We start from the raw sequence: 27,882 nt of genomic DNA, 5'->3' as shown, positions 1-27,882 counted from the left end.
CAACTAATTCAAAATTAACATTTAAAAAGGTTAATCAATTTCGTTGTTACTGAAATTCCGTATGTCATTTGCATCGACACCGTTCGCCATTCCCTCCCAGCTTGGCGTCGAGGTCAATGCGGACGGATGTGGGAGCAACGAGTCTGGCGCCGCCCACATGGCGTATCGACGGACTCGGACCAGGAAGACTAGCGCGCAGCGCGCCACACGGGTCGGGGCCGGACGACCACGTCAGCCGGCCATCAGACGGACTGCACCCGGGGGTAAGGTGCACCGGCTCGGCGGAGCTGTGACTGGCAGCCACCTGGCTGGCAGACAGGGACGGCGGAGGCTCCCGAGAGCCCTCCGGCTCGTCCGTCGGCAGAGCAGCGGCCGCGTCCCGCCGGCTCAGAGTCAACCTCTAAACCCGCTTCACTGAGTGCCGAGCTAAAGAAGCTGCCTTGAGAGCTCCGCCAGAGCACGGCTGGCGTTTGACGGATGGACCATGTGCGATTGAGTGGCTCAGGATCATCCGAGGTTCTGTCTGTGCTGGGGTGTTGATTGTGATGTTGAAGCGTTTCCATGTCGATATATCACCCTGATAAGAATCGTGTCATCATGTCCGGGACTATTTACAATGTTACTTTTGCATCTAATAGTTAACGGTTACACGAAGTGGATTGCATTCATATTCCAAATAAACATACGCAAGCCGCAGCTTAGCGAAGTTTTGTGTCTCACTATTGCTATTTGCTTATATCCTAGTTACTTTGTATTAGTGCAACAGCTTTTTGGAAGAGGAGCCTCGCACCCAAGAGTCGTCACTTTGCCCTTCGCCCCATCGTATCATCCGCCACCACATGGTGACAAATGCACTAAGTGTGCCTTATGCATGATGCACAATCATGTGCCTCGCCCAATCCACGCTGAAGGCACAAGCAACATATTTTTTATAGTATATTTTTCAATACTAAAATGATCAGTGGAAACTTGATTCTCATCGCAAAAGCATCCCCATAAGGTCGTCTAAATTAAGTACTGTTTCGCAATCTTCCCTCTTGGTACAGCATAATCAATAAGAGAAAGGTTTCTGTGTAACGAATGCATAATGAGAGAAGTAGCTTGGCTGCTTGGTACTTACATTTTAGCACTAGCTTGTGCACACGCACGCTGCACGCTACAGTTCTTTGAAAAGTGTCACGACATCCCCTCAAATGAGTCTATGGCGGTAACATAATCCCACTTGTAGCCATCGCGTTCCTCGCATTCACATAGGTAATAACCTTGATCAAGGGAACAACGCCGTGAAAGACTCCAGCAAAGAGAAGTGGGCATTGCGCAGTGCGCAGCCAGTGACAGTTGTTGCATCACAGAATGCGACAGAACCACGGCAGATCGGTAGAAGTACCGACAGGCTCTCTTGGGTAGTTGCGACCTGGAGCGTCAGACACTCTGACTGCGGAGGGGCGACCTGTAGCCACACATCCAGTGCATCTACAAATGGCTGGTCCACTGGCATCAGAACCACGTGTCACATATGTGGAACCACGCGTAGCCGACACGCTGAGTGCCGAACCACGAGTGACCGAGACAGAACCACGCCCGACGCGGGCACTGACATCAGAACCACGCGTGGCGGAATCCAGACCACGCATGACAGGCTCAGAACCATGCGTGACGGACTTGGAGCCACGGGTCACGGACGCATAGCTAGGGGCGAGGGACACAGAGCCACGGACAGCAGATGCAGTAGCTGAAGAACCGCAGGCCGCAGGCAGTGGCGACTGGTTTGAATGACGGACGAGTTCAGTGCGTCTGTATCTCAGGGTCATGGAGCCTACGCTTTCAGTCAGCCTTGCAACCGAGGCCTCATCCACGCGTTTGCCCTCCAGAGGTCTCGGTTTGAGCATACTTCCAGCTGATTTCGGCTGCCCACTGCCAACCGATGTTGGCTGCCGACTGCCGACTGATGTTGGTTGTCGAGGCGCAGCGAGGACTGACGGAAGAGGTGAAGATGCCGCACTGGTTTCACGTCCCTTCTTCCCACCAGGGCATCGTTCACAGTACGCGGAGCGTGTCTCGCCGCTGCGATCCATGTGCTCCAAAAAAGAGCGAATCGTCTTGTTCTGCCAGACGGTGGATGTGTCGCATACGACAAACAAGTGCCGCCGCGCACGTGTCACTGCCACGTTCAGCCGCCGCCGGTCGCCCACGAAGCCCACCTGACCGCGTGCGTTGGAACGCACCAGAGAGAGCAGGATGGCCTCCTTCTCACGACCCTGGTATCCGTCCACAGAGTTCACCTCCACGTTCAATCCAGCTGTGCGCAGTCTGGCAGAGATGAGCTTCACCTGCTGCTTGTATGGGGTGATCACGCCGATGTCCTCTGCCTGAAGTCCCGCACTGATCAGGGATCTCGCGTGGCAAACCACCAGTTCTGCTTCGCCAGTGTTGCTGTGCGAGCTGGTATTCACATCCTGTGCCTCCCTAAGACCACATCCAGCCGAGTCCACAAGGAGGAGGGTCTGCTGCGTCCGTGACGTACTGCTCACACCGGGCAAGTCCGTCAGCTGACGACTGGCGACTTTCTTCGAGGCCTTCAGCTTACTGCCGTACAGAGTCTTCGAGGACCACTCCTGAATCAGCGCGTGCATGCGGTACTGGGTGTCCAGCATGTGGACGACGCCCTCACCGTGCAGTCCCATCTGTCGCTCCATCAGCGAGACAGCCAGACCACCACTGGCTGCCTCTTGGCTGAGGATGGTCGGCGGCAGCTGGTGAGGATCACCAGCCAGCAGCACTCGCTTGGCGAGTGGGATGGCTAGCCAGCAGGCGGGCTCTGTCGCCTGGCCGCACTCGTCGATCACCAGCAGGTCGAAATAGTGTTCCAGGTCTACACTGCGCACGGATGCCAGCGTACTCATCAGCACGGAGGTTTCTCTGAGCAGGTCAGCCAATGCGGCTTTCCTTTCTTGAACTTGTTCCCGTGTTTCTTTGCCACTTTTCCTTTTCAGGCGTCTCTTGAGCTTTACTGTATGTGAAAAGCGTCTGTGTTTTACCTCCATTCTCGCCAAGTGCCCGAGCCGAGTCACCTCCGCCATACGCAGAGACCAGTGGGCCTTCCGCGTTTGCTTCCACACACCTTCCAGCAGGTTGTCCACGGCCTTGTTGGAGGGTGCGCAGACCAGCACGCGTTGACCTCGTTCGACGTGCTGGAGAATCACCTCCACGATCGTTGTGGTTTTGCCAGTACCGGGAGGACCGTGGATGACCGTCAGCGGTCGATCTCGCAGAGCCAGACCCACTGCCTGCCGCTGGGACGCGTCCAAGTTCTGGTTGATGAAACGTGGCTGTAACGACACTGTGTCGACACCATTGCCTAGTCCTTGTCCACGAGCTGGTCCTTCATCCTCGTTAAACAAAATCCGCACCACAGGAGCTGCGGGATGGGTAGAACTTGTCGTGTCAATATTCTTTACCCAAGACATCGCGTCTTCCAGCTGGGTGTGTTGGGAAATTTCATTCAGCATTACGTTTACCATCTGACCAGAGTACAAGGGTGGGTCGTACGCAAACGTCAGTGTAAGAGTATGAGATGTCACCTTAGAAACCACTGCAAATGAAGAGGCGACACACTCGTCTATGATAACGCTCAGAGATGGAGATACCGCTACCCTGCTGCCCTGTTCTATGCAGTGCTTTGGCAGCTGCTCGTGTGACCTGTGACGCACGGACATGATATACACGTCGAGTTGTTCTTTTGTACTGTCCACCACCAGCTCTAGCATTGGCTCGCAGTCTTTGCTTAGCTGCTCCTGTCGCTGCTCCTCTTCTTGTCGTTCCAGTTTCAGAAGACTTTGGTGGAGCTCCACCAGTGCTGCCCTAGGTAGCATAGCCATGATCGCCGTCTGAAACAAGGCATATATGCAGGATAACATGTTGAAAGCTAGTCCTACGCGTACGCACTAGACTACTCGTACCTATACCTAAGGAGTAAGGGAAAATGGTGTGTACGTCTTAATACTCTTGAGGAAACACTTTTTTTGTGCACACTATCCACTGGGTAGTAAGCAAACTATTCAGCTTAGGTCCTTTACTATTTAATAAATCTAGTAAAATAAATCTATATTTGTAAAACATAGTAAATTAGTCTATTAAAAGTATTAGGAGCAAAATAAACTGAACAAGTGTGAAGTGTAAGATAAATGTTAAGTGGTTTCTGGATGTCTTTTTGCTGGAAATTGCGACAGTGCAGAAATTATCAACCATCTTAGGTATACCGCTGTCAATTGCACTCGGGGATTATCCAATTAACATCCATTCAACAATCAACAAAGCAAACCATGAGTATTGAATAAGCCTTCAAGCTACAAATGAAACAAGATACCTACCTACTCGTGCATACCTACGCCTGAATGATGTAAATACCTACCTACCTAATTTCAAGGCATTGCATACCCATTGTATGTAAATACAGACAGACACTGTGAGCAGAGAATATAGAAATAGTCGCAATCCAAATCATTTTAATATACCTAAAGTCTAACCACTGACTTAGCAAACTTCAGCAAAGATCACGAAACAGCTAGCTTCATAGGTTTAACAACTTCACAAGTGCACACGTTATGGATACAAGCTATAAACAGTACGTTACAGGCAGAGGTACCGGCAGTCCCAGGTACTCACCCGTTTCCGCTGCAGCCCTGCAGTACACGGCACACCCAAGGCCAGCTCGGCGCCCCTCCTGTTCCGCCGGCCGACACAAAGGCACAGGCCGTTGTGCCGGGCCGCCCGCCAGGCAGCGCTGGCTTGCGGGGAAATCCCTATGCGATGACCGAGTACCCAAAACTCCCCAGCGGCAGTGAAGCTCCGGCCCTTAGTGGCTGGTGCTAACGATGCCACGACGACTCATTTTACGAATAGTCACCAGACGAAATCCGAGGAATAACCAAGTATGCAACAGTTTGCTACGGAACGACGTGTTGAGTCAACGGCCTCCCTAATCCTCGAAAACTGCAAAAGTTTGTGAGAGAAAAAAAAAACGGGGAAACAGCAGCTACGTACAGCATACCAAAGACGGTTCGGTTTGACACTTCCTGTAAAGAGCAAACAGCACGAACTTTCAAAATTTGTATGGCTCCAATAATAATTAGGGAAGAGTGGGGAAAGATGCCCAAGGTTTGACTATGTCATATATTATTCGAAAATGACGATCGGAAAGTCAAAACTTGGAGTTTCAACGGAAGCCGACATCATTTTTCTCCAAAAATATCACACTTTCGTGCCTGAAATATGATATTTTTTTGCTATTAAGCATTTTCCTGAAGAAGTGAAAGGGGGCATCTTACCCCACAGGGTGGAAAAGACGCCCCCTGGCTTTGGGTAAGATGCCCCCTGCACTATAATTGACATAAATAGGCACGTGAATCGCCTGAACGAATCAGTAGTCCCTTCGAGCCTGCAGTAGACACCAAACGTCATCGTAAGGGCCCTCAAAAGTAGTCGTAAGGGGCTTCAGAGGTCATCATTAGGGCCATCACAGTCCAGCGTGGCCAAACAAGCCTCCGTGGTGGCGTTCGGAGACCACTGTGGGGCCCTTATAGGTCTTCATGATGCTTGAGGGCCCTCGAGCCCATCGTGGGGACCTCAGATGCCAGCGCGGCCCGTGGAGCCAACGTGGGAGCCCTCAAAGGGTGTAGTGAGGGGCCCTGGAACCAATAATGGGGCCCACAGAGGCCGTCGTGAGGGCTCTCAGAGTCAGATGCCGCCCAAAAAGTCGCTGTGTGGGCCGAGAGACCGGCATGGGGAGCACCCGACCGTATTGGACTCTCAATAGTCCCAGATCGGCTTTTGTCTCTCATCACAAGTATGTAATAAATGATTTGACGGGCTGCTTGAAGGACAGCCTACGGATTTAGGGGGGCGTCTTTCCCCATCAGGACAGGGGACATCTTACCCCAAGGTACCGAAGTAACATTAAATCAGCACAATTTGTTAGCCATAAAACTACACCCTGAAACTAACTGTTTGGGACACAGTACACGCATGTTAATGTATCACGACTATAGCAAGGGACGCAAAAATTATCTACCATATTTACAATGTTTTGACGCCAAAATATTTTTTGAAAGCAGCAAATAAAAAACATGCAATCACCAGCCGGCCGTTCTCCAACTGAGCTTCGCAAATTTTTGTGCAGTTAACAAGGCAGGCTTCGGCTTTACGCTAAGAACATTAAATTCCAGGTTCGATTCTTTGTTTCCCCGCTAAAGGGGGTGGGGCGTCTTTCCCACCCTGTGCATCTTACCCCACTCTCCCCTATACCCAACAGCAATAAATCAAATGCAGTTATATTGTCTCTGTCATTTTCACGAGTTGCGTCCTTTTAAAACTGGTTAGCGCAGCCTGTACGCATTTGGGGAATGAAAAATGTGTTTTCCTTTTTTTGCAAGATTCGCAATCAAAGTAGGTACAGCGCAAAGCAAAGCGTGTACCTACAGGAAACAGTACTACACTGCATCTATCATGAGTTGATAAGAAGACAACCGCATCTTTTTGTCTCTGAGTAACTATTCTCAGTCTAGCTGAAACATTTTTTTTAACAATACACCAACACTTTAAAGTTTTCTTCAGATTTCCATGATATATCGCCAGTTTGTCGCAAGTGGCGCAAGGCAAGTGGCATGCCAGTTGGCCCGGGGAAGTCCCCTGTTTCCCCTGCGGCGCTGACGAAGTTCGATCGGCGGGCAGCGGGCCAAACCGTCTAGGGTTCAGCTGATTCACAGGTGCAGCGCACCCATTGACTCCTGCTACAGCGCCCAGCCGGCCGGGCTGCCACGTCACGGAATGTTCAGTGAACCACGGCGGCCATGAGAACAAAGACCGCTCAGGGCTGCGACGGAGAACGACCGGCCCACGTCTCCATCAGCCAAGGCCAGAAGGCAAATACACATAGGGCCCTTTTATTAATTAAGCTACTATGTTTGAATGGACGGGCTGACCGAGCCGCAACTCGGCATAGCGCACGCATAACTTCCCAGACCCCGGCCCCTATCGTTCGATCGAGCAATGCCGGGTAATCGGGAGACAATGGAAGTTAAAGAATCAAAGCTAGACACGGTTCGCCTAACTGGCTCCGGCTGCTTCTACCAACCGCGATAATCCGCATTCAACAGTCATGCCTATACTGAGCGGACGAAGCAACTCATCACAGATCTTACTACCCCCCCCCCCCCCCCGAGTCCGATGCTCTGCCGATCGAGCTGCGGGACGGGTCACAATGCCACGAACCGCTCATGAATGTGCGTTACCGGGACTGGCGCCCGGCTTGCTCTACGTATTCATAAAAGGCCGCAACGGGTAGATATGCACGAAAAGGACAATATATGCATTATGAGATGGGTAAAAAATCGAAGATAAATGAACAGTAGTTAAAAAAAAACTAGGCTTATAAGAGAAAGCGATCTGTTACTATATGAAATGGTCACAGGGACCGCAAATGTATTGATACCATCGGATTCGTTCGACACTTTAAATTCCACATGGTTACCTATTTTCCATCTTTAAGGTTACACAGGCGACGCAACAGATCACGATACATCACATAGTAAATAGTGCATGGCACTTACCGGAAGCTGAAACACAAGTAGCTATCAGCTATCCAAGACTATCAGGTCCGGCTGGGAGAGAGGTCGGTCCAATGTGGGGGCGAGTCCCGAGACAGCTGAGCTGTTCCGCGGAAGCTCGAGGTAGGCTGTATCGCCGCAGTTCGTGACGTCATCCCCAGCCGACTGGACACCACGCGCAGCCAGGGCGGCCAGCAGCGTCTTCCGCCGTTTGGCCGAAACTTCGTCAGAGGGTGACGACTTGGACCGTTTCACACCGGTGACGGCGGAAGCGGATCCCTCCGACTCTGTCCGCCGGCTGGCTTTCGCCGAGACAGACAGTTTCGACCTGCGTCGACTCTTGTCGCTGACCGCCTTCTCCCCCGATACAGCGGGCCGCTTAGGTGGGGTCTTGTCGGCACTGTCCGTAACCTTGCCCGCTGCTGCGGTAGGTCGTTTGACCGGGGACCTGCTGTCGGCGCCGGCTGATGAAGTTGAGGTGCTGCCTGCCACCTCCATCGTCACCGGGTAGTTTCCCTCGTTGGGACCCGCCACCAGGTAGCTGATGGTCTTATACGGCGTGAAGTGAAAGTCCTCTTTGATATAGGACTCTGTCAGCAGGTGTGCCAGCACCGCCTCGGCCCGCGGCCGGGTGATGGCCGGAACCTCGGCGGCCGACAGCCGCAGCTGCGCCGGCCCGCTGCCCAGCCAGGCGTCCACCAGTTTGATCGCTGTCAGCCGGGTGTCCGACGCAGCCGCCCGACTCAGCAGGCTCTGCAGGGCCCGCGCGTGGCGCGTGATGTCACGGCGCTCGGCTGAGACCGGCCGCTGGCAGGAGTCGCAGCGTTGCGCGCAGTCGGCCTGCGTCCACTGCTCCTCGAAATGTTCCGCAATCAGCTGTCTGCGGCAACGGCTGGCGGACAGGCAATAGCGGACCATGGTGTACAGGTTGTCCAGACCGGTGGCGGCATCCGTGAACACCATTGTGCTGAGCGAGAACACGTCCTGGAGCCGGTACATGATCAGACAGTCGGCTGGCTGGCCGTCCCTCCCCGCCCGGCCACTCTCCTGGTAGTAGTTCTCCAGCGACTTGGACAGCGAGTGGTGGATGACGAAGCGCACATCCGGCTTGTCGATGCCCATGCCGAAGGCGATGGTTGCCACGACGACGCGCACCTTGTCGGCCAGCCAGCGCTGGTGGATGCGGGACCGGTGTGGCGCCTCCAGTCGGGCATGGTAGGGGGCTGCCGTGATGCCGGCCTTGCAGAGCCGCTCGGCCAGCTCCTCGGTGTCCTTAATGGTGGTTGTGTAGACAATACCCGACTTGCCCCTGTACACGGTACCGATCAGTCGCACCAGCTCCTCCACACAGCCTTCGCCCGTGGCCGGCTTCGGGCGCACCGAGTAGAACAGATTCGGACGGTTAAAGGTAGCCTTAAACACGATGGCCTCGGGGATATGCAACATCTTTTTGACATCGCGTGTCACATCTGCAGTACTGGTGGCAGTCAAACCCATGATGGGCACTCCAGGGAACATGCCCTTCATGATGCCCAGGAACTTGTAGTCAGGCCGAAAGTCGTGGCCCCACTGGCTGCAGCAATGCACCTCGTCAATGGCCAGTCTCGCAAAGCGCTTCGCTTTATGCATCGCCTGGAGTTTGGTCATAAATCGTTTACTTTTGGCCATTTTCTCTGGCGTGACATAGAGCAGGCGCATCTCTGCACGTTCGCTGATCATATCGGCCAGGATTCGACTGACGTCTTGGCGCGTGGTGGTGGCGCTCAGCATCTCAGCGGGAACGCCGCGCCGACGCAGCGCCGTCACCTGGTCCTCCATCAGCGACACGAGCGGCGTCACCACCAGCGTGACACCATCGCTCACCAGTGCCGGCAGCTGGAAGCAGAGGCTCTTGCCGCCGCCGGTCGGCATCACCAGCATCACGTCGTGGCCCGACATGGAGGCGTTGATGGCCGACAGCTGCAGCGGTCGGAACCCGCCGTCGATTCCGAACCGGTCGCGCAGCACGGCCGTCAGTCTCTCCGACCACGGGAACCGGCGCGTCTCCCAATCCTGGTCGGCGAGTCGCGCCACGCGGCCGGCCGTCACGCGCTCTTTGAGACGCGCCTGTTTCTCAGTCAGCAGGCGGCGCCACTCCTGCAGCTCAGCGATCTTGGCGTCGACGTCTGCCAGCTCGGCGGCGACGGAGCTCAGCTGATCGGCCAGGTCCGACTCCGGCGGGTCCTCGCCAGAACCGCCGGCACGGACCTCGGGGACACTGGCCATGGCGAGATGGGTGCAGGTGGCGCCAGGTACTGGCGACGTGGTATTGCGCTCTCCTGTTTATGGTCTTGTATGACAGGAATCACAATATCTACTTCAAAGCCTTGATATATGGACCCTCTAGTCTGCTATGTCGTTTTACTATACTTCTTTTTAAAGTTTCTCTATACCTGAAACAGACAAGGAGAGAGTCAACTGATGAAGATGCCTTGTGATGTCACATGACATGCCATTCTAATGAATTTTCTGTAATGCCCCTCTGTAGAGATTCATTAGACATTTCAGTGCAGCATGTCTATCTTTGTAAATGCAAACAACTTCTTACATTGCTCCTGTGATTGGAAATGATCAGACAGTTGCCAGGGAGGCAGGGTGGTAGGCTGGCAAATGTTTTCGTGGCTGACTGTCCAGCCTCACCCATACTACCAACAAATATAATAATAAAAATTATGGCAGAAAATGAATGTGATGATCCCCAGGCCCCAGGCTGATACTGATTTAGAGGGAGGAGTCAGGAGATATGTTTTGTCAATCAACAAAAAACACAAAGCATCCACTCTCATAATGCAAATACCTACTTAATATAGGTATGTGTTACAGTGTGTCCGAAAATTCGTGATTTTGCAGAGTCACTGGTTGCTGCGCGGACTCCCTAAGGACTCAGCAAACTCACATAAACTCTCATGAATCCACAAAATTACTGTCATATCTCTGTGGATTTACTTGTTTTCAGTAAATTAAATGAGTGAGTGAGTGACTTTTCGGTCAGTGAGTGTGAGTGAATATTATGATTTGGGGCCAAGTTGACTTATCATAAATTAGCCTGCTGTTACTTCAGAAAGCATGTTAGCAAGACACAAGTCCCTACTTCTAGCTTTAGCATTTTGTCTTAATTTTGATGCAGGGCTTTCAATTGCATTGAATGAAATAATTTTTGGTTGTTGCAAAGTACCAACACCAGAGCTCTGTTCGCACCCCGTTTATTTATCAGCAGGCTGTGACCATGATGTTGCTTCTTGGCTCCTCATTGGTCAAATTCAAATGGTCTATTTGTTGGACCAATGAGAGGCCAAGCCGTGCAAGCAATAACTTCATTATATGGGGAAAACCGAGTGCATGCTGATATAAAAACAGCGAGCGAACAGGGCCCATATTTTAGGCATTTTGAATTGAAGCTCAAGTTTGGGACTCGTAACAAAATGTATGAAAGTAAGGCTGACACCACAAAACAAGCCACAGAGCAGAGCTGCCACAGCTACAACATAAAACATATCTAGAATATGATTATCATTTATGTTGTTTATCTGTAAGGATCTTGGTTTAATTATAACAAAATAAAAAAACATTTCAATTTTGATTTCCCATTGCAATGCCAACGCACATGCCAACGTCAATGCCCAACACGTTTGACCGATATCCAGTTTATCATATGTAGCAAATCAAATGAAATCTTAAAAAATAAAATAATCAAAATTACTAAATAAATAAAATTACGAAATTATGACTCTTCACGCCGAAATCCACCTTCGTGTTTACGTGCCAACCGCGCCATTTATGAAGCGCCTACTGCTATTGCTTCAAGGTTGCGCGTTATGATCAAGAGGGTCAGCTCACGCTTATGACGTCAAAATACAGCAGTCAAGCGGGATCTCATTCATCGCTGCGTGAAACTTTTGGTATGAGACAACACAACAATTTTCGGCTCATATTTTGTACCAGTTTCAAGTATGATCACGTGATTGTTTTACGTTATGATGTATGGGATGTATGCCAAAGTTATGTATTTAGGGCCTTGGTTATGCCAATTCAGTAATTTGCGCGTACCAAAGGAAAAACTGTAATTTTCAAAGCCATCGGTGGCGCTGGGTAAAAGAACAACCAACGAACATCAGCGGCGCACTGAGCCAAACATCCACTATCGGTTTACAAGAATCGAGATTCAAGATCAATCTTCGCGATACTATTTACAAACGCACCAAACCGCTCACAAATAGCCAGCTGGTTGGTTCCCGTCGGAGTGTCAGAGGGCGAGTGTCTTCGTGAAACTTGTACTTCTCGAGCAGCCAGATCATCACACTACCCTGGTCGAGAGCGAGCTTGTATTACCGCATCATCAATGCAGTGACAATGGTATGTACACAGTTACATAGACGGCACATTCTGCACAGCTCAGTCCACATATGCACATACTCACAGGGCACGGTACTACAGAGGGGAGCAGAGGGCGCCGGCGCCCCCCGTTGGCACACGAGTCGCCGGCCCGCCCCGGCGCGCTGGTTAGGCCGTTATTAAAGCAGGCGCCGCGCGAATACTGGACTCCGCGCTGCGGTGGCGGCCGTGCGGCGTCCACGGCGCATTTGGCACGGCGCGTGGCGCGGCTGGCGACGGCGGCTCAGACGCGGCTCCCCGCGCGGGGGAGGCGCGCGAGCCAAAGCCGCGCTAAGCTCCACAACGGCCTCCAAAGCTGGTGGCCGTAGCCACACAGATAAAGCTTCAAAATATTTCGGAAACAGCAGCCCTACGGAAAAATAGTACACAAGCGTCGCGGTTTAAAAGCGTTGAACGTCACGTTCAAAACTTGAAACACTGCTTCTGTGAGCCATATTCCGATTGGAGAAGCTGCCAATATTTCGGTCCACCGCGGGCGCTGAGCGTCGTTAGCCGGCCAGTTCCTTACGGAACCGCTGAGCGCGGCCGCCCGGGGCCGCACAGACACATGACACAGGAGAGTCTGGCAGGCGGGTGGGCGCTAGCCGGGCGGCTGCATCCGCTGGTGCATCATGGTGAGGAGCGCGTCCGAGTACTGCTGCATCATCTGCACCATGGCCGGGTTGGCGGCGGCGGCCGGCGGCAGGTCGGGCAGCGGGCCCGCCTTGCCGGCCGGCGCCGCCACCGGCTGCAGGGCGGCCAGGCAGGCGGCGGCGCCGGAGCGGAGCAGCAGCGGCAGCTCGGTACCTGCCGGCTCCGAGGGCGGCTCGTCCGAGAGTCGGTGGGCCAGCTGCAGGACACGCTCGGCCTGCCGCTGCAGCCGGAACAGCTCCAGCTCGCACAGCTCGCGGGTCACTGTAGATAGACAACAGACCAGAGTCAGAGCACAACAACCAGAACACAGCCGCCAGGGCACAGCAGCCAGAACACAACAGTAATGACGCAATACAGCTCGCGGGTCACTGTAGACAACAGCGCAGGGTCAGAACTCAGAACACAGCCGTCAGAGCACAACAGAAGGGACGCTATAAAAAAGGACCTACTATAACACAGTCAGCAGAACGATACGCAGCAAAACAGTCTCTAAGTCATCAACAAAAAAAACGTGTAAATTAATCATGAGTAGCATCATATGTTGATCGTTCTCGCGATATAAAAAAGCTGCCTCTGGTGCACATGATGATCCAGTAACGTAGATACTCAAGAGTCCGGGTGTTCCCGGAGAGTCCACTGTTCCCTTCTGGTACTTACATGGCACTGAGGACAGGTCGGGCTGCGGATCGGAGCCCAGCGCATCCCAGTCTGTGTCTGGACTCGATTCCCGCACACCGTACCTGGAAACAGCGCAACAGACCGTCACATATCATGTCAGCCATCCGAAAATTAAAGCAATAGCAACGGTGCACGCACAGTGCTCATAGATAGACATAAGAGATAACATAGGTGATACCCATCCACATACAGGTACAACATATGTGTGATGTGTTAAACACGCAAAAAACGACATCGAAGCCGCCCACTGATCCAGTACATGCCACAGTCCCCAGTCTCATCATCCGCCGCCCCCTGCGCACGCCGCGAGGAGGCGTCTGCGCCCAATGCTCACCCCTTCAGCGTGACCGTCTGCCGTTTGGTGACGGTCTGCTGTCGGGTTTTGGTGACTGTGGCCGTCAGGCGACTGGTGACCTCTCGCGCTGCTCGACTCAGGTCCCGCTCCGATCCGGCGCCGCCGCGGCCGCCGGCTCCGCTCAGTCGGCTGTTGGCCGGCCGGGGCGCGGTTAGAGCAGTAGGTACCCGAGGCGGGGGAGGGGGGGGGGGGCGCAGTCAGAGCAGCCGGTACCCGACAAGGCCCACGGTTACAGCAGCCGGTACCCGACAGGACCCACGGTTAGAGCACAGCGTATCCGAGGCGGGCACGGCTAGAGCAGTGGGTACCCGACAGGGGTCACGGAGCAGCGGGTACACTGTGGATCGATAGTCCGATACTCCGGCGGACGAGGGGACACGCAACGGGCGACGGTATGAGGGGTGCATCTCAGGGTAGGGGCAGCAGATATATATATATATATATATATATATATATATATATATATATATATATATATATATATATATATATATATATATATATATATATATATATATATATATATATATATATATATATATATATATATATATATATAATAAGGAGACCTGTTAGCCTGCTCCTTCGCCTACGTGACAATATCAGGACCATCAGGAAAAGGATGAAAGAAAGATGAAGGAACGAGGTAGGCCTTGAGCAGCCATATCGGATCCAGGGGTTCGTTAGGAAAAGCGGCTCGGGTGGTGTGGTATGCGTTAGAGGGCCGTGTATTAGAACCGTGCCAGCCTCGATGCTCCACCCAACACTGACAGGGCCTAGCTAGACTGTGTCTAGCTAGAAACTAGACACAGTCTAGCTAGAAGATATTGATCCAGAGGTCGACAACACCCAAACGCGCACAGCACCAGTAAACAAACAATTTATAGACAAAGCGCACCCTCAGATATAAGCGTACCCCTGTGCACAAAATGTGACGATAAAATATAGCGAATATATCAAGCCTGAAATTAAACAGCGAGATATAGTCGTCCGGCCATGGCGAGTGCTTCTTATTGAGAAGAGAAACTACACAACTGTGCACCAGGGTCAGCGTCCAGGCCCGTGCCCTCACCTGGCTGCCAATCGGTCCACGCTGGACGCCCGGCCTTTGAACGGGCCCGTCTGACCGCGAGACTCGCTCGGCGAGAGAGGCTCCTCGGAACTCGAGTCGGCCTCCAGTGCCCGCATGTCGCCTGTAAACACAAACAAACAGATAGATACAACACTCCAGGAGCAAGGCTGACCGGACGGAGGACTGATAAACACAGATCGGCTGTGGAGAGCACTTTGTAACAGTGAGGAAAACATGACACAAGCGGACCAACCAAACTTCTAGCTTTCGTCCTGCTTCGATGGGAAATATTTTCTCATGTGTTCCTCCTTTCTTCATTAGTTTCACTTATTGAGAGATTGATCAGCTGATCATTGAGATTATCAGCTGCTGTAGCAACCATTTGCAGAGAACATAAGAAATTCTCGTGTGATTCGCTTTGCCCGCGTTTACCGGGAGCTAGCTTTACTGGCAGCTATCTCACGACCCCCACCTTGCCCCGTCTCGGTCAGGTCAGGTCAGGTCAGGTCAGGTCAGGTCAGGTCAGGACAGAGTCTACTCACCGACACTGACGGCGCCCGAGAGGCCGCGTCGGTAGGAGGAAGCCACCGACGCCGGCGCCTTCTGTTTGTTGAGCGAGGCGATGGTGGGCCGCATTGGACTCCCGACGGTCCGTGACGAGCGGCTCAGGCCACTGTCACTGTCCGTCTGTCGGCGAGAGGATAGGGTAGGTAAGGGTCAGAGGACAGCTAACGTTAGGTCACATCACAACATAGGGTACATTATGAGACACATGTCTCATGGAAAACAACACTGAAAAGAACACACATAGGCCACACGAGGGGCAACGATCACGTGGCGATTACAATTTCCACGGCTTAAAAGTTTCACGGGAGCCACCACATCGAGATCACACGAATGACATAATGACAAACCGAGGGCTACATCGATAGTGCTGAACAGGGCAAAAACGCATCAACTGTTACATAGTCCGCCGCCTCACCTGGTTGAGCAGATTCATAGATGAGCTGCGCGCCAGCGCCGAGCTAGGCCGCGGCTGCTTCTTGGACGGCGTCTTCTTCCCCGACACTGCCGGCATGACGAGCGTCAGGGGGCCGCTGTGGACGGACAAACTCTCTGCGCCGGCCCTGCACGAGTCTGCCTGTCCCTCACTAACCGCGTCGGCTCGCGCCCGCCCTACAGGGTCTGGCAGTCCCTCTCTATCCGCGCTGGTCCACGCTCGCCGCCCGCCCCACAACGTCTGACAGTTTCTCCCGCTCCGCGAGGTAAAGGCAGCCCGTGATCCCCGTGAGAGCCGGTCTCGGTTCGGAACTGACTGCGACACCGCACCGCTGATCTCTAACGGAGCTACCCAGCCGACCCTATCCCACCGAGCAACGGAAATTACCGCATAGAGAGCCCAGAGGAAAACAGACCACGCCGGCCGGAAAACTGCTCTACTGATAATAACACACGCAGTTCTACAAGGCAGTGCACGGCTAAATACCGAATTAATGGGTAGGTATTGAACATGCACGAAGACGGGCTTGCTAAGCAAACTGCTGGCGAGGGCGATGGGAAGGTCAGGGTGAGGATGTGAAACGAAGGAACCGGAAAATTCCCGGTGAGGCAAAGGCAAGTCCGGTCCAGATCGATAATAAATGGGACATGCGTGTACCTTTTGTTTTAATGATGCGATATGTAAACTTATCAAAGACAAGAGAGCCCTTTCGCTGTGTATTATACTCTTTTTGCTGTGAATTATACTCTGTTTGATGGAAAGGCGATCCAATAATTGACGGTTATAAAAGTATGTTTCATGTGACCACTTAAGCTTTCCATGGAAATGTGCTCCCTGTATGGATTATATTAGAAATCGCTCTATTCGAATTCGACCAATACAATCGTTGGCCTTATGCTGTAGACGCTAAAGGAGCTCTAGACGATAGAGCCGAGGGACCCCGTGTAATCGATTGGAGGGCACCGAGTCTCGCGCACTGCGGTGGGCTTAGTGAACAGAGCGGCAGCCGACCGGGTATTCACGAGGTGATCCTCTGTACATGCTAACGCCAAATAACCCATACGATGTATGTACAGCCCTCAGCAGACTGCGTGGTAGGTATTCTTTTTTTTTCAACAAAACCGGTAATAACTCAGAGGCTATGCTATCAGTCGGTCAGAACTCACTGCAAATAGATGCGCCATGCTCCACTCCTTCGATTAGGCGTATCACTAAACAAAGTATACGCCTTGTGTGGCAACAAAATGCAAAAGTTTGTTTTGGGGGCAAATATAAACTTTTGGATTTTGTTGTCGAACTAGAAGGAAAATGAATACGGTGATGATGCCAATCTAAGGTGCGGAGTCTCGCGTGTCTTCCTGTTACGATTTGCGAATGACCGATAGCATAGTATGCGCATTATTCTCATTTTAGTCGAAAAAAGAATACCTACCACGCAGTTTGCAGAGGGCTGTACTTAACAATTTGGAACGGTCGGCAGTCCGACAGTATTGCACCTAACTACATGACATAGATACATAGATCTTACAAACTTCGTCCAATATGTGCATAACTACAAATGAGACAAAATTATACAAATTGTCTTATCAACACACCGAAGACGGTGAACGATTTATCTGAAACAATCGCATATTCAATTTACATAAATGAGATCATAGTTGTTCACATCGTGTACATTGAAAATGATCAAAAGTACAACAAATTGTACACTTGTATAATACAACAAATAATACAAACCAGAAGTGTGCTACTTGTTCCTCCATGCCATTTTATTTCTAAAACCTGTCAGATAAATGGGAGTCAGATCGGAATGTCAGTGCATCGGTGTATCTTTGTTTGTGTACGCATGTTATCGCTGGATGTCAGTTGGATCAGGATGTCAGTGTATATTTTCTGTGTTTGTGTGTTACGGCACCCGCCGGGGGCGTTCGCCGGTCTCTCAGGGTCTGCGGACGCCACCTACCGGCCGGTGTGGATGGCAGCAGGCGGCGCGGCGTGCTGGCGTCGGTGAGGTCGCTCAGAGAGACGGCGCGCCGCAGTCCGCCAGCCGGCTCCGGGTCCACGGCGCCCGCCGCGCTGGTGCGCACTGCGTCACGCCAAACACGCACACACACAGGGAGCGGTGACAGCCAGGCATGGCACAGCCGAGCGGCGCTAGCCACACAGACAGACAGACAAACGGCCGCCCCCGCCCCCGCCCGGCGACCGCGCAGCTCCGGCCGAGAGGCGGCCCAGAGACTAGAGCGGACTCCCTGAACGCTGCTCTACCGTCAGCCGACGGGCGGCGGAGGGGGCAGCCAGTGACCAAAATGACACAGCATAACAAACAAAACGAAAAACGGGGCAGAGATGAGAGCACATCTAACGCGGCCCATTCACAGCTGACTACGACGAACGACAGCGGGGCGCGGCCGACGACGCGCCGGTGCGTGGCCATGCCATGCCATGCAGACCTGAAAACGACGGGGCAGCTGGCGAGCGACGGGGCGCCACCCGCCGCGCCGACATGCTGCGGGCGGCGGCGGCCGGCGCTCACACGCAGAACACGCTGGCTGCTCAGCGGGCTGTAGTTACCCGGTCCGTGGCCGGCAGGCGACTTCTCTGGGCTCCGCGGTGACGGCTGCGGCTCCGGCTGCGGATCACGGCTGATCCTCTCCGGGCCCGGACGTAGTTCCAGGCCCGGCTCCGGCTCCTCCGGCCCGATCTCCAGCTCCTGATCTCCGCTGACCTCCAGCTCCTGACCCCTGCGACGGACCAGCTCTCCCTCTTGTCTCGGTGCCCGCTCCTTTCGATGGTAGCAGCTCTCGAAGCTCTGTTGCCTCCTGTGCTGTTGGTCCATCCTAACCCCTCCCAGCCCCGACTCTCCTTCATGCTCCCAATCGCCCCTCCCGCGCCGTTGGTCCCAGCCCTCCGTCTCCTGCCGTTGGTCCCAGTCCTCCCCGCCCGGCTCAGTATGCAGAAGCTCGGCACGCCGTCGGAGGGCAGCAGCCACCAGCTCCGGCCGCGGGTCGGACACACACCGCTGCCGAAACCGGCGCTCCTGGCGGCTGACGCCGGCCGGCCGGCGCGGCAGTCGCGCCTGCCGAGCGATCAGGTTCGGTACGTGACTGTAATCGGGCGCCGGGAACTCACGCCGGTATGTGGCACAGCGCGGCGCGGCGGCGGCCGCCGGCGTTTCGGCGAACGCCGGTAGGAGTGTGGGTCCGACGGTCTGCCGCCAGCGAAGGCGGCGCTGCCGGCCGCCCGCCGGCGGCGCCAGGCCCAGTCGCTGACGGAGACCCGGAGAGCTGTCACTGAGGTACCCAGCCGAGTCCGCCGCCTCGTCCGGAGTCCCCCGGTTTCGGAGACTCATAGAGCGGCGCAGCGGCTCGCCGAGCCACGGCCCGCCGCTGTCCGGCCACCGGTCGCGCTCCTGCTCCTCCTCCTGACGCTGCTGCAGCTCCAGCTGCCGCAGCTGCTGGTCGAAGCGGCGCAGCTGCTCCGTGAGGCCGCCGCACAGCTGGCGCAACTGGTCACTGTCCAGACTGTCCTCCATGGGCGCTGCTGCATGTCGGAGCGCCTCCTCAGGAGGTACAGTCACCAGCCGGGCGGCCGCTGCAGCCTCCTCCTCAGAGTCTAAACTGTCATCGCTAAACGCAGCCTGTGGTGACCCACACCTCCCCCCAGACCCCTCCCCGTCCTCCCCCGAGCCCCCACCATCACCAGTTATACAACCACCACCAACACCAGCACCACCAGCGGCCGCGCCCGCAGCATCCGGCGAGCGCCCGCCGTCCGTATCGCTGTGCGCGCCTTCGTACAGCGGCGGGTACACCACGGACACCGGGTAGGCGGCCGGGTAGACCCGCTCACCACCACACGCCAGGCCGGCGAACACGAACTCCAGGTCGCGCTCTACATCGCCGCCCAGCGTACCTGCCCCATGCAGCCGGTTAGCGGAGTTAGCAGCGGCGGCGGGGGCGGAGGCGGAGTTATAGGGCGGCCGGCCGCCGGCGCGGCCCGGCGAACCGCCGTAGCTCAGGTCCGCGTAGCTCTGGCTAGCCTTCAGGTTGCCCGACCTGTACCCGATCTGTGGACAAAGGAGGGGAGGCATGGGGTCAGTGATGCCCTGACACCGATGGCCAGTCGGGAAAACGATGCAAGAATTACATCTAGATCAGTTGCAGCTGTGCACTGCTATCAGCACCACATAGGACAACGAGTTTGTGATAATATCCTGGATAATAGCTTTTCAAACAAAGGTGCCTCCTTCGTCGCCATTAGGCACGGCATCTGCTACTCTCGACAGTTCCTCCAGGCTCCGGAGGTAGACTTCCAGCCTACTTACACCTTGCAGTTTCCGTCGCGTCTCCTGGATCCGTCGCTGGAGCTCCTCGCGTTTCCGCTGGCTCTCCTGAGAGCGCACCGTCGTGGACGTGTAGCTGCGGCCCACCAGGAACTTGCTGGAAATACTGCCAAGAAAAAAACGTTACAGAACATTAGACAATCACAGGAGCAGTGAACAGCATAACCTTAATTATTCGCTGGGGGGTATTTGTCTGTTGTATTTCACATTTAAATTCACCTTTGAGGAGTGTAAGACAAACTGCAGAACTGAACGAACATAAGTTACAGGAAAAGTTTCATTGCAAACGTCTTCGAAAATCCAACAAGACACACAAAGAGAAAATATGATATACAAATAGCGTGAAACTGTCATTTAATGAACATTGGTATCATCACCTGGGGTCCGGACTTGGGGCACTATAGTCCGGCCACTATGTAACTGGGCTCTCTCGTACCTGTTTTTGTGGTTGGGCGACTCGCCAGCTCCCTCTGCGGGCTCATCCTCCCCGTCCAGCGACTCGAAGTTTTTCGCCAAAAACTTCTCGTGCTGACCGATCTTGTCTATGCTCTCCATGCTGGAATCGTAGCATTTCAGGTAAGCACACGGCTGGAAAATTTAGCGCCCTGAGCCGATTGAATGCCGACCTCTGCACAACTATTGCGACGGACAAAACCTCTCTGGTTACCACATATTTACAACTCACCATGACAAGCAATTGTTTCCCCTGTCCATGTTACCCTACCTCCATACCTCTTCATATGACCAGTCAAATTTATCGTGACATCATTCTCAATATGACCTCCCCTGTCACCAGCGTGACCTCTCTGTCTTTAGTTTGACCTTTCCTGCTACAAGTCTCTCCCGACCGCTGCTGCCCACGGCCTCTCGGACTTTTACTACCAATCCACCCCTTTTTACCACCAGTCCAACCCTGTTACCACCAGTCCATCCCCATCACCACCGATTTAGGTAACCCCTCGCCCTCTCTTTCCCATGCACTCTCACCTGGCCGAGGTGTGTAGTCCGGCTCTGGTCTGTCCGTCCGTGTCGGCCGACGGCGTGCTGACCTCCTCCTCCTCCTCCAGGTCGTCAGAGTCGTCCTGAGTGGCCGTGCCAGCGTCGGAGGCCAGGCCGGCCAGCGGCGCCAGTGTCAGGTGGGCGGGCCGCGGCCGACGCGCCCGGCGCACCGACCGGCGGAGTTCCTCCTGGTCCATGGCGTTCACCGTGAATGGTGAACTGGTGGGAGGGAGGAGACGGGAGGTTAGGGGAGAGAAGACACAGAGCGATGAACGATATCTGAGAACACAGACAACGGCTGCGGCCAAAAAAAAAAAAAAAAGAAGAACGTTGTTACTGAAAAGTCATAACCGGGCGTAGTCAGTCTGGTTTGGGAGGTCAGCCGAAAATCGGCCATTTAGTGGATTAGTTGGTATCGAAACAAGGCGCTACGTACCAGCACTGCCAGATAGCAGCTGATATCTTACAGCCCATAAGCCAGTGAGACCTCATCGGGACACTGTACCCGTCGGCCTGTTACTCATATCCCACGACTCCAGTAGAATCCTCAGCCTCCCGCGGCCCAGACCTGGTTTGTTTATTGTGGCTTAAGGGCGCGTCGACTGCAAAGAATATTTTGCGCCCATGCCGCGGCCCAGAGCGGCGGGCGTCCTACCTGGCACCGTCGTCGGTCGGCTGCGGGTAGTACATGGGCGTCTCGGCCGCCTCGTTCTCCGTCGACTCTGGCTCACTGTAGTCGTCAATGTCTCCGTCGTGGTCCGTGGTGCCGTCCTGGGAAACGAACATGAGGTCAAAGAAAAGACTCAAGAGTTTCGATCGACCGGACACAAAACTCGTTTAGGACATGCTCTAATGGCGAGGGGTGGGGGTGTTCATTATGTGGGCAATGCAGCTAAGAGAGTTAGGCAAATATTTCCTCATTACAAAAAAAAATCCCAACAGCCAAGCGGAACAATGCGCCACACTGCAGGGCGCGGGAAAGCGAGGAGCCAGTCTGGTAATACCAGACTGGGACATCAGAACACTCCACCATAAATAGCAGCAGCCCCGATGGTTTCCGCTGCTACCTCGGTGGTGTGCGAGAACTTACGTCGGGTCGATAGCTGCCCAGGTCGGACGAGTCGTCGGTGAGCGGTCGGTTGCGAGCCTCGATCAGCTCAGATCGCCGTGAGCTCCTCGACAGCTGGAGGGCAGACCGGCCGAGCGAGAGAACGCACACAGGGCGAAGCGTTAGACCGGGCTGGTCAGCCAAAGATGACTAGCTCGGTTGGACGACACACAACCAGCGATAGAAAAGGCGCACACGAGGAATAGACCCGACGGCACACAGACGCAAAGTAAGCCCCGACATCACAGCTACACCGTCATCTCCAGTCGCAGAGTACCGAGGAGACGGACGATAGAATTCGGCCCAGTGTAGACGGATACTCAGATGGCTCATATCCAGACTAATGGCTAGGGTTACCACATGAAGTGAATAAAAAAAAAGATGAACCACTGATAGGAGGTAAAACGGCCGATGGTTAAATACCAAAACAGGCCAAAAACACTCACAAGAAAGGCATGCGCAACAAAACAGCAGAAGCAGCTCAATTAACCAAACAGCATAGTGCACTGACCCGTTGGTTGGTGCGGTTTCCGAGGATCTCTCTCAGGCTGTGGGCGTTCGGCACGAACCCATTTCCCTGGCCACGAGGCTGAAAGCCAAGCGGGCGCTGAGGCGGGCCGTTTGGTACAGACAGCGGTACCGTTCAGTAGCGGGTACACGATATACAGCAGTACCGTGAGCGGTGTACAGCGGGGTGGTAAAGGTAGCAGGCCCGGTACAGCACGGACGATAGTACACGGGACAGGGCGCGGGCACATACAGGCATACAGTGGCGGAACAGAGATGTCAGGAAGCTGACTGGCTTTCAGAGAAGACACCGAGAGGGGCATGTTAGCTATACATCAATTACCTGGACCAACTACGAACTAAATGATAGCATAAATTGCGAATAATAATGTAATGACAAAACAAAAGTTACCAAAAAGCAAATGATCATTCCATCGGACCACAGGGACTATGTAACATTAATTGAAGCGCGGCTTCCATCGTACAAAACTGAAAGTGAGAGCACCCACGTTCAGCGCTCGGATACAGCCAAAGCAGCTGAAGCCACAATGCCTGTCATGCCAGGGTGCGAATGGATATTTTTAGACAGCAGGCTCGGAGGTAGCTCAGTAGCTCGATGTATTACAAATACAAACAGTTAGGCCGGTGTCGCGTCCTTACCGGCCGTGACGACTGCTCCCTGCTGCTGGCTGTGGTCGAGTCCTCCAGTGAGCTGTCCTTGGAGCCCTCAGAGTCCGGCTGGCCGGGACGACGGCGGTCTGAGGCGCAACGAGACAACGGTCAGTCACTAGATAATTACGAGTATTAATACACAGTCACAGTCAATGGTGAAGCGGCGAGACACCAACAAGACAGACAGACAGACAGACAGACGGCGAAGCAACTATCATCGACCATAATTTGTCGTATGTAAATCATACACCGTTGTTACTATGACACGTACTCGGATAGCCAGGCAGACGGATAGCTCGGATAGCTAGGGGGACAGGTCGACAGCAATCACGAATCCAAAGCTCAATAACACTCGAGACATATATCCACACTCAGTGACAACCTAGCCCTCAATCAGTCTGACTCGACCGCTCCAGTCTCTCTTCCAGACTGACCAGGCCGAGACACTCACCCTGTCCGGGGAACGGTATGACGCTGTCCCGATCGTAGATAGACTTGACCGTCATCCCAGCCGAGTCTATCCGCTGCGCCCAGCGGCCTTTGGGGAAGTCGACTGTCCGCTCGTTAGTTGGTGACACGGACGTCTCTGTTACTTTCCGTTTAGCCCACTGAGGTAGGCCGCCCGGACTGAACCTGTAGGAGGGAGAGGCAACCATTTTACTACCTATTGAAGGAGGCCTCCCCTGAAACACTTCTCCCCTGGGGAGAGGCGTTTCAACAACTCTCACGCACACACAGAAGACCGACCAGCTTCACTCACCTCTCGGGCGACACTTTCCCGAGATTTATTGGTAGGGCTCCAATGATTGATACAAGTGCCATTCTAGCCAAGCAATGCCACGTGGGTAACGTTAAAATGCCGAGTATATGAGCAGGACTCGATTTGGGCCCTAACAAGCCCATATAAAACGACATGCATTGGACCATCACCCACCTATAATCACTGCCATCCCGTTCGTTGGCGTTCGAGTCGAACATGTGCAGGGGCGCGGTGCCGGCCGCGTCGGTGGGCGGCGGTGCAGAGTGGGTCTGCCGGCGCCGGCTGCGGCGAGCCTGCTGCTGCAGCCGCGCCAGCATCGTCTGCGTCATGTCGTGCGGCACACGCCACACGAACACACAGCCGTCGCCGGAGACGGTGATCAGGTGGCGGCAGTCGTTGGTGAACCTGAGAATGGCGGGGGGTGACATGTGAGAGCAGGCGACGGCAGAGGCGAGAACATGACATATGAAGTCATTCAGCGATACTAGGAAATAATCCATCTCTCCTTTCATATCGGCATCTGACACAAATAAGACTCGATTATGAACCCCGGATCCAGAATCTCCTAGCCTGACAACTGAGTTTTATCTGTGATTGCTAGCCTTAGTTTTCTAATTGGCATTCACATGCGCGTTGACACACTCACCTGAGACCGGTGACGAGTTCGCTGTGTCCGAACATGGAGGCCATGCAGTCACCCGAGTGGTAGTCGTACACGTACAGCGTCTTGTCCGTGCAAGACGTGGCCACGTAGATGCCTGACTGGTCCATCGAGAGCTGAGAGCAGGAACAGAGGTCAGACAGGGTCACACGTGAGTCAGCCAGCTCTGTATATACTGAGGTCAGTCACAGGTAACACAGGCTAGGTGAGGCACAATATGCCCGGTGATGGGAGGACGTGATCTTCAGACACGGGCATATTGGGTATTTGAATACATATTCGAAATATGGGTTTGACATCATAATATGTCACACGGAAGACCTGCCGTCTTAATTTTGTCTGAAATAGCCGGCAGGTCTTCTGCTTCTGCAATCTGCTTTGATAATAAGCAGATTCCACGTAAATTCGAAATTCAGCAAAGTCGTGCTACTGCCAGCCGTCATTGACCATCTCGTTCCCACCTTGATCAGCGTGCCGTCGTCTGCGATGCTGCCCTTGAACGTCTTGCTGTGCTTGCCGTTGGAGACGTTGTAGACGCGGATGTTACGGTCCTGGCAGGCGGTGAGGATGTGCCTCTGACTGTGGTCCACCTCCATGTCGTATAGGGTCGTCTTGCCGACTACGTTATGACTGAGCGCGAACTGCAGCTGACGCTCCGCGTTCTGAGGGGAGGATGAGAGGGCGTTGTCAGTCTAAGCGCAGCATTAGACAGCTGTTCTTTGAAGTTGACACGATAAGAAGAAAACTGGTGACGCCTCTACAACGGCAACCTGAGCATAACCCAATTAACAATCGGAAAAGGCTGAGTAAAAGCTGTCAGTGATATTTACTTAGAATTAAATATGAAACTCTGACTGCTCTATAACTTTCAATCTCGCGAAAATTATTCAAACTCAGAATTATCTCGTACGAGCAATATCTTTGTAAAAACGCACTGGCGCACAAATGCACCACAAAAAGAACCAGCGAATGAAAACGACTTGGAAATACCAAACGGAAACGTTCTGTTGATTGGCTTGCTCAACCGCATCACACCATCACGGCCCGCACCAGCCATCATCCACGACTCCCGCGGGACACCCACCCACCCCACGCGCCGTCAATCACTAACCAGTGCCGCCTGTCTGAAGATGACCGACTTGTCGGCGCCGCAGCTGACCATAAACAGCCGCTCCTGGTGCTGGAAGAACCGTACCGCTGTGATGGAGGAGCTGTGGTCGTCCAGCGTCTGCAGAAACTGGTAGTCCTGCGGCAGCGACACAAAGGATCGGTCAGGCACCAGGGCGCACGGCGAAATGGATGGGCATGCAATACAAATACGGACTGGTATACAGTTGCAAGTCAACACAGGGTCAGCCAAACCACACAGCACACGACGAAGAGGGCAGGGTATGCAGGCAAGACTGAACAGATACGCGGTCAGGCAGGCCCGGGGGGAGGGGTGTGGATAAGAGCGCGACATTCGATAATGCCTGGTAGCTGGACCTTTCTCCGCCTGCTTATTGCAGTAAAGTTGTTCAAGCTCAATGTTGATGAGCCAGTCCCTGCATCTGAATCTAACCTGGTCGGCGTTGAAGAGGTGGATGAGCCGGTCCCTGGAGGCGGACGAGAGCAGTCTCCATCCAGAGTCGGGTCGACTGAACTCCAGACACAGCACCTCGGCGTCGTGCGCTTCGATCTTACACAACTCGTCCATAAACTGCAGCTCGTGTACCCTGTGGGAACGGGAGGGAAGACGTTAAAAGAGGAGAAGGAACCACAACAGACGGCTCGGAAACAGCGGACACAGCTCACAGCTAGATATTCGGGAACCTAGACGACATAACGCAATTCTCAGGTGGTATAGATGTCGCCCATAAAGCCTGGTGTGGCTGTTGTCGGCGACGCGAGCTATGTGCAATACGGCTACATTTAGCACATGGCGTGCGCCTTTCAATCAACAATAGCCTATGACCACCGTATAGTCGCCTTACACGGACACTAGACATCTTATATGAAATACAGCCGCCTTGTTTACCATTCTGCAGCGGCACAACAATCACAAGCTGCTAAGGACCCGCCCACACAAGCTCCGCAACCACCCACGAAATCGGGGCCAGGCAGTCAGCTCTGCTGTCTGCGGAGGCGTGTGTGTGTGTGTACCAGACCGTGATATGTCATTCATTGAACGATAAAATCGTATGCTGATGTGGAAAACGTCAAGGAACAGAAACGTGAAAACACAAAACGGATTCTTACGATGCATCTCCGGCGTCATAATTGATACAGCTCGTTATCTTGATATTGCACCGACATTTGACAGAACTTATTCTCTTATCCTAGCTTTATCAATTTTTAACTTAACACGAAAACAACCAGTGCACAGGAATATCTACCCCCATTCCCCAGAAACCCATCCCCTCCCCACACACCCACCGTATGTTTCCCTGCCGATCGCCGGAGGCCAGCTGTTTTCCGTCCGGCGATATTTTGATGCAGCGCACGCCGTTCTTACAGTCGTAGTTGGGATCGGTTTTGTCGGCGTTTTCCCGGGAGCCCTGGTCGACATCCTTCAGGTACTGAAGTGACGGGTCGATGTAGAGGATCTTCAGCAGGTCCTGCGGGAGGCGGCACGGCAAACTTGCGTCAGACGTCAGACAGTCACAGTTCAGACAGGCGCTTCAATTCATGTAGGCTACAAGCGACAGAGACAGCTCATAATACACTGACTTGGTCGCGGCAAACAGATTGGCTCTTCAATAAGAGAGGCAGCCACAGCGGAGCGCGAACTCATGGCAAGGCAGATAAATGTCTTAAGCCTGGTTTCCGTCCATCTACATCGGTTACTCAGCGAGACAACGTGAGCACCAAGTTTCAGAGCCTTCACTCACATTGCTGTAGATGTTCCGCTTGTAGACGGTGTTGTTGGGCATGTTGGGGTCGAGGTTCCACACCCTGATCGTGTCGTCCGAGCTGCAAGTGACGAAGGAGCCCGGCGGCAGCACGGATTTCAGTCCGTCCACCTGAGGGTACGTCTCCACGCCCCAGATACACGCCGAGTGGTACAGGAACGAGTGA

General features: G+C 53.8%; 4 protein-coding genes across 9 annotated transcripts in view; 1 reads left to right on the top strand and 3 right to left on the bottom strand.

The window, feature by feature from the left end:
- LOC122364330 (nose resistant to fluoxetine protein 6-like) overlaps window positions 1-706 on the top strand; it is a 28,797-nt gene extending 28,091 nt beyond the window's left edge. For both annotated transcript variants that reach the window (XM_043334605.1, XM_043334604.1), the window contains one exon: window positions 101-706. The gene's annotated coding sequence lies outside the window, so the exon portion shown is untranslated. The remainder of the gene's footprint in view (window positions 1-100) is intronic.
- Window positions 707-923: 217 nt separating this feature from the next.
- On the bottom strand, window positions 924-4,801 carry LOC122364329 (DNA-binding protein SMUBP-2-like). Its single transcript, XM_043334603.1, has 2 exons — window positions 4,666-4,801; window positions 924-3,887 (listed from the first exon to the last, which is right to left on the bottom strand). Exon 2 carries the CDS (start codon window positions 3,876-3,878, stop codon window positions 1,347-1,349), a length of 2,532 nt encoding a protein of 843 aa, XP_043190538.1. The 5' UTR covers window positions 3,879-3,887; window positions 4,666-4,801; the 3' UTR covers window positions 924-1,346.
- A 2,645-nt stretch (window positions 4,802-7,446) lies between these two features.
- LOC122364328 (ATP-dependent DNA helicase Q1-like) lies at window positions 7,447-11,402 on the bottom strand. The gene is made up of 2 exons (XM_043334602.1): window positions 11,361-11,402; window positions 7,447-10,036 (listed from the first exon to the last, which is right to left on the bottom strand). Exon 2 carries the CDS (start codon window positions 9,867-9,869, stop codon window positions 7,632-7,634), a length of 2,238 nt encoding a protein of 745 aa, XP_043190537.1. The 5' UTR covers window positions 9,870-10,036; window positions 11,361-11,402; the 3' UTR covers window positions 7,447-7,631.
- Window positions 11,403-11,951: 549 nt separating this feature from the next.
- The window catches only part of LOC122364326 (mitogen-activated protein kinase-binding protein 1-like), a 69,459-nt gene continuing 53,528 nt past the window's right edge, over window positions 11,952-27,882 (bottom strand). For 2 of the 5 annotated variants that reach the window (XM_043334582.1, XM_043334583.1), the window contains 23 exons: window positions 27,696-27,882; window positions 27,241-27,422; window positions 26,387-26,540; window positions 25,937-26,071; window positions 25,287-25,487; window positions 24,811-24,941; window positions 24,339-24,569; window positions 23,856-24,037; window positions 23,393-23,490; window positions 22,737-22,814; window positions 22,208-22,300; window positions 21,773-21,888; window positions 21,106-21,336; window positions 20,555-20,674; window positions 20,101-20,224; window positions 19,689-19,842; window positions 17,737-17,859; window positions 15,756-15,841; window positions 15,316-15,460; window positions 14,774-14,894; window positions 13,681-13,830; window positions 13,326-13,408; window positions 11,952-12,929 (listed from right to left, as the gene is read on the bottom strand). The exon at window positions 27,696-27,882 is cut by the window's right edge and continues 11 nt beyond it. In XM_043334582.1, coding sequence (XP_043190517.1) covers window positions 12,616-12,929; window positions 13,326-13,408; window positions 13,681-13,830; window positions 14,774-14,894; window positions 15,316-15,460; window positions 15,756-15,841; window positions 17,737-17,859; window positions 19,689-19,842; window positions 20,101-20,224; window positions 20,555-20,674; window positions 21,106-21,336; window positions 21,773-21,888; window positions 22,208-22,300; window positions 22,737-22,814; window positions 23,393-23,490; window positions 23,856-24,037; window positions 24,339-24,569; window positions 24,811-24,941; window positions 25,287-25,487; window positions 25,937-26,071; window positions 26,387-26,540; window positions 27,241-27,422; window positions 27,696-27,882 — 3,439 coding nt within the window. In that variant the 3' untranslated portion in view covers window positions 11,952-12,615. The remainder of the gene's footprint in view (window positions 12,930-13,325; window positions 13,409-13,680; window positions 13,831-14,773; window positions 14,895-15,315; window positions 15,461-15,755; window positions 15,842-17,736; window positions 17,860-19,688; window positions 19,843-20,100; window positions 20,225-20,554; window positions 20,675-21,105; window positions 21,337-21,772; window positions 21,889-22,207; window positions 22,301-22,736; window positions 22,815-23,392; window positions 23,491-23,855; window positions 24,038-24,338; window positions 24,570-24,810; window positions 24,942-25,286; window positions 25,488-25,936; window positions 26,072-26,386; window positions 26,541-27,240; window positions 27,423-27,695) is intronic. The other 3 variants (XM_043334586.1, XM_043334585.1, XM_043334584.1) reach the window with 3 other exon arrangements.

Source organism: Amphibalanus amphitrite, unplaced genomic scaffold (genome assembly GCF_019059575.1).
Source record: "Amphibalanus amphitrite isolate SeventyFive unplaced genomic scaffold, NRLGWU_Aamphi_draft 000669F_arrow, whole genome shotgun sequence".
Lineage (NCBI taxonomy): Eukaryota > Metazoa > Arthropoda > Thecostraca > Balanomorpha > Balanidae > Amphibalanus > Amphibalanus amphitrite.
This window is presented reverse-complemented; position numbering and strand designations above follow the sequence as displayed.

Bases quoted from the DNA above. Each gene is read 5' to 3' on its own strand.
- LOC122364329 (XM_043334603.1), bottom strand. From the start codon at position 3,878: ATGGCTATGCTACCTAGGGCAGCACTGGTGGAGCTCCACCAAAGTCTT.
- LOC122364328 (XM_043334602.1), bottom strand. From the start codon at position 9,869: ATGGCCAGTGTCCCCGAGGTCCGTGCCGGCGGTTCTGGCGAGGACCCG.